The 5389-nt window shown below is 46.6% G+C and overlaps 1 protein-coding gene across 3 annotated transcripts; it reads left to right on the top strand.

Annotated features, from left to right (window-relative positions):
* Positions 1-1145: 1145 nt before the first annotated feature.
* On the top strand, positions 1146-3540 carry CUNH7orf25 (chromosome unknown C7orf25 homolog). Of its 3 annotated transcripts, XM_032874971.1 has the most exons (3): positions 1146-1259; positions 1870-2030; positions 2207-3540. In XM_032874971.1, the coding sequence occupies exon 3, from the start codon at positions 2228-2230 to the stop codon at positions 3503-3505; it is 1278 nt and encodes a 425-aa protein (XP_032730862.1). In that variant the 5' UTR covers positions 1146-1259; positions 1870-2030; positions 2207-2227; the 3' UTR covers positions 3506-3540. The 3 variants fall into 3 exon arrangements, with proteins under 3 accessions (XP_032730862.1, XP_032730861.1, XP_032730860.1); XM_032874970.1 differs by lacking the exon at positions 1870-2030 and having other exon boundaries at positions 1150-1259; XM_032874969.1 differs by lacking the exons at positions 1146-1259; positions 1870-2030 and adding an exon at positions 1487-1581.
* The last annotated feature ends 1849 nt before the right edge of the window (positions 3541-5389 follow it).

Here is a 5389-nt window from a genome sequence, read left to right as displayed (position 1 = left end):
GTGGGTTAAAGCCTTTGCCTTGGGCTTGGGTCATGATCCCAGAGTCCTGGGATCAATCCCCACATCTGGCTCTGCTCAGCAGGGAGCCTGCTTCCCCCTCTCTCTCTGCCTGCCTCTCTGCCTACTTGTGATCTCTCTCTGTCAAATAAATAAAACCTTTAAAAAAATAAATAAATCTACCTTTTACTTTGTGAAGAGGATTAAATAAGTTAATATGTGAAAAGCACTTAGAATAACGCCTGCCATAAAATAAGCATTGAATAAGTGTTATTATTGCTCTTTGTCTTCCAAAAATGTATTGACATTTCATGTGCAGTCATTTTCTTGTTCTTGTTACTTTTGTGGGTTTATTCCTTTTCCTTTCCTAAGGGTGGCAAATAAGGTTTGGGAGGAGACATACATAGGATTAATGTTAATTTGAAGTCCTCTTAAGAATTTTTAAAAAATTTTTAAAATTAGCTTTACTATATCAAAAGTCCCAAGCCTGTGGTTGACTTTGGACACTCTTATTAGGCTAATACAAGTTTCTTCCTCTCCGAAGTCACTGGATCGTATGTCCTCCAGAAAGGTAGCACATCTCTGGTATCACACTTTCTATGGAGAGCTCCGAATCGCGCAGTAGAAAGTGCTTTGGCTTGGAATCAAGAGTCCCAGCTCTAGCACTTAACACTTGCGTGAAACCTTTGAACACGCTCTCTGTTTTCTCTTCTATTAAAATGAGCCGAAAATTCTTCCACTGCCTGCCACTTGGTAAGGGGTTTGAGCTTGACGGCAGAAACACAGTCCTTGGGCGCAACCGGGAGATAGTGTCCACCAAAATGCACGACTTCTGCCCCCGGAAAAGTCCAAACCGAGCTAAAGGGATTAAGCGCGGAGACCGAGTGGCCGGCGCCCTACTGGGAATGCTGCCTGGCCCCGAGAGCTCCATCTCTGCTTCCCCGGGGCGAGGTTGCCGCGAACTCGCGATCTCTTCCTGATGCGAGAGTGGGAGAAGCCGGGTGCCCTCAACAAACATGGCGGCCGCGTTAGCGTCAGCCGCGCTCGGGAGGCCACGCTCCCGCCTGGGACTCGCGGACTCGGCGTCACCCGGCGCGGGACCACGTGACTCAGGAGGCTCCCGAGGCGGCGGCGCTCGCGCGGGCTGAGCACCCGCAGCTGCTAGGAGTGGGGTGGGGTCTGCCGGGAGAGCATTCCCGGCGGGTCCCGGCCTCGCGCGCGCACTTGTTTGCCTGCTCGCGCACGCGGTCCTGGCGCAGCCGGTGAGGAGCCGGGGAGGCGGAGGGAGGGAGCGGGGCGCCACTTCCCCGGCCGGGAGGGGTTGGCCGGCCGGCGAGGCCGGGAGGGGCGGACTCTGGGCCGCCGCGCGCCCCCCGTCCTGCCCTCCACGCACAGCGCTGGCTTCGGGAGCTGTTTGAGCCCGAGTCAGCGCGGCCCGGCAGAGCTGTGCGGGCGGACCCGGTACGGCTGCAGGGCCCGATGCCCGCCCGGAAGGCCCCGCTGACCTCCGTGTCGCCGCGGGCTGCACTCTCCGGGTCTAGTTTATCTTCGGGCTTTTCCTTCCTGGGAGCCGGAGCCCAGTTGGTGGGTCCCTTCCGTCTTTTAAAATGTACTGGGTTGACGTCAGATGCAGGAATGAGGCAGTCTTGATTCCGTGGCGGGTGTACCGTGTGCCCGTGGGATAGCACGAGGCAGTCGGGTAGAGGGGACCCACTCGCGAGGGAGGAAAAGATCAGAGAGGCTTAGAGTGGTCATTTTGGGAGACACTTTTGGTTTGGACCATTTGCTAACCAGCTAGTCTGTGTGGATATTTTTAATCACGCTCTCTTCACTTTCCGAGCCTTTTATAAAAATTGTTCTCCAAGCAAACAGTAAAGCTGCTGATCAGGGAGCTCCTTATGTAGCAGCTTGCCGAACTCCTGCATTTTACCCTGACCCGGGACGTGCTGAACGTGACCTTCAGACTGAAGAAATAAAGGTCTAAAAAGGCTTGTCAGAATCCAACATGCCAAAAGAAGAGTTTGGAAATATAGGTATCCTTTCCTTAGTTGTCACAGGAGGAAGTCACTCCAAAATCAGCCATGCAGAAGAAGATTCAGCCCACATAAGCTTTGTTTCTAGACTGAAGTTGTATAATCCTCAGTGAAGAATTGATTGCCATCATTTCTTAGGACTGTTTCGATTTGCCTTGTTTCTTTTCTTTCCGTAGGAAAGGAATAATGCTGTCAGCATGTCTGCACACTCCATGCTCTGTGAACGAATCGCCATAGCCAAGGAACTGATCAAGAGAGCAGAATCACTTTCTAGATCAAGAAAAGGTGGCATAGAAGGTGGCGCCAAGCTGTGCAGCAAATTGAAGGCAGAGTTAAAATTCTTACAGAAAGTAGAAGCCGGGAAAGTAGCGATTAAGGAATCCCATCTACAGAGCACTAACCTAACACACCTAAGAGCCATCGTGGAATCAGCAGAAAACTTGGAAGAAGTTGTTAGTGTTCTTCATGTCTTTGGTTACACAGATACCGTGGGAGAAAAGCAGACCCTTGTGGTGGATGTGGTTGCAAATGGTGGTCACACGTGGGTGAAAGCCATTGGCCGAAAGGCTGAAGCTCTTCATAACATCTGGCTGGGCAGGGGCCAGTATGGTGACAAAAGTATCATTGAGCAGGCTGAAGACTTCCTCCAGGCCAGTCACCAGCAGCCAGTGCAGTACAGCAACCCTCACATCATCTTTGCATTTTACAACAGCGTCTCCAGCCCCATGGCAGAGAAGCTCAAAGAAATGGGCATTTCTGTGAGAGGAGACATAGTAGCCGTTAACTCTCTGTTAGATCACCCAGAAGAGCTCCAGCCCAGCAAGAGTGAGTCAGACGATGAGGGCCCTGAGCTTTTGCAGGTGACCCAAGTGGACCGAGAAAATATTCTAGCAAGTGTTGCCTTTCCAACGGAAATTAAGGTCGATGTGTGCAAAAGAGTGAATCTGGACATTACGACTTTAATCACATACGTATCTGCCCTCAGCTATGGAGGCTGCCACTTTGTCTTCAAAGAGAAAGTGCTTACGGAGCAAGCAGAGCAGGAGAGGAAGGAGCAGGTTTTGCCACAGCTGGAGGCGTTTATGAAGGACAAGGAGTTGTTTGCCTGTCATTCGGCTGTCAAAGACTTTCAGTCTATTCTAGATACCTTAGGAGGACCTGGGGAGAGAGAGCGGGCCACTATGCTGATTAAGCGAATTAATGTGGTGCCCGACCAGCCTTCTGAGCGTGCCTTGAGACTGGTGGCCAGTTCAAAAATCAATAGCCGCTCGCTAACAATTTTTGGGACAGGAGACACTCTAAAAGCCATCACGATGACTGCCAATAGTGGTTTTGTCAGAGCTGCCAACAACCAGGGTGTTAAGTTTAGTGTGTTTATCCATCAGCCTAGAGCACTTACTGAGAGCAAAGAGGCTCTCGCCACCCCTTTACCAAAAGACTACACAACTGCAGTGAACACTGATGATACCCTTTAAATATTGTCTTGGAAATAAGTTATTGATACCAAAGGCTGGGTAGATAATACTTAGCACTCTTAACCTGTAGAGTTGATTGTGTGTGTCATCTATAAAATACATAACCCAAAGTAGAAAAAGCACAAGAGACAAGCGTATTTACCAAACTGCCTACGTTTTAGCAACCAAGAACAGAAATACATCTATACAAAGCTTTTAGCTGTGTGACCATACTTTTATTTGATCGAGTAGGGCAACATCCCCCTAGCGGCAATCGGCATTTCATGGGATGTGGCTACCCTGCGTCTTGCATAAAATACCTGGAAAAAACTGAAGTTTGTTTTTCCTTATATTTGTTCATCATTCATGTGGGTTGAGGCTGGGAAGTTTATAATTAGTTTTTGATTATAAAGTTATGGCCATTATGAGTGAAAAGAAACTTCTTGACTGCTCGTGTCACGCATACTCTGGTGCGTGCATTTACAAAGAGTACATTAATATAGAAGAAAATAAAGTGAATACTGGGCATGTGAAACCCATGAACCGATGTATACACCTTTGTGAAAAGAAAGATAGTCCCACTACTATACACCTGGGACATTTCATTCAAAATATTAATTTGAGGAAATTGTAAAAGAATTACCAAAAATATTTTAAAAGAATTCAAATTTTAGTTTTAAGTACAAAGATTTCCCATATTGCAAGTATTTGACTTATAAATACTGCCTTTACTCTCTCTTTTGCAAGTGGCAAGTGACAACTGCATTACTTCACTCTTGTGAAATGGTGGTAGGCGATCCCATGCCTGTTGCATGACACAAGTTGTAATTAAAAATAAATTTTTACGTCCACATGGCCCTAGGTGCTTTATTTGCAACAAAGCAAAGTAGCTTAGCAAAGGAGATATGTATTCACTGTATTTTAAAAATTGGGACATTAAGTCTTAGAGCTTAAGTATTAAGGCAAGCTAAGTGTGGGAGCCTGTATTAGAACACATTGCCACAGCCTGACCTCATTCTTTTGTGCCAACTTTGCTGTTTTGCGAGAAGGGAACTCAGTTTCCAGGCCCAGTGTTTGTTGGGAGGGCAGGGGTTGAATTTGTTTATAGGATGTCCATGAACACTGCAGTGAAATGCGAAAGTAAACTTGGGAATGTTTCTCTTGGGAGGGATTCCATTACTATCCTGGAACACATTTCCTAGGGGAAAAGTTTGTGATTGGGATTCTGATTTAGAATAGAGAGGTGGATTTAACTTGCATTGCAACTGAAATTGTATAGTGTTAAAAATTGGGCTTAGGCCTTTTTGAGTACCTATTAAGGTACTAAGGTGCTTGGTACTGAGCATTTAAAAATTTGGTCAAAAAAAAAAAAAAAAAAAGAGAGGAATTGGTTTTTGCTCCAAGGAATTCTTAGTCTGAAATGGAGTTGAGTAACTGAAGTGTAGTTACTTTATTGAGTTGTCGTGTGCCAGCCACAGCACGAAGGGCTGAGCTTTCAGGGAGTAGCAGGAAGAAGGTAGATTTCTATCCCTTTCTTTCCACAATGCATTAATACCGAAGAACTTGAATCTTTCCAACTGGAATGTATACAGCCTCAGCACTCTTGGAAGAAGCTGATTTCTGAAGTGGCCATAGCTGTGGTTCTCCCATGATCATTTTCCTTTTCTGGATATTCAGTGATTACGGTTCCTAATGACATAATACTGCAAGCAGCAGATATGGACACGTGGTGGGGCCCTGGATCCTGGAATATAAAGTAAGAAGTAGTGCCTTCTCTAGGAACACACACACACACACACACACACACACACACACGACGACATTCGTGTATCCTAGACCTGCCACAGCTGTCCAAAATTATATCTGCAAAGGTGAAAACTAAATAATAAAAGAATGAGCAAAGTT

This window comes from Lontra canadensis, unplaced genomic scaffold (genome assembly GCF_010015895.1).
Source record: "Lontra canadensis isolate GAN:19392208 unplaced genomic scaffold, GSC_riverotter_1.0 scaffold54, whole genome shotgun sequence".
Classification (NCBI taxonomy): domain Eukaryota; kingdom Metazoa; phylum Chordata; class Mammalia; order Carnivora; family Mustelidae; genus Lontra; species Lontra canadensis.
Note: the sequence above shows the minus strand (reverse complement) of the source record. Positions and strands in the feature narration are given on the sequence as shown.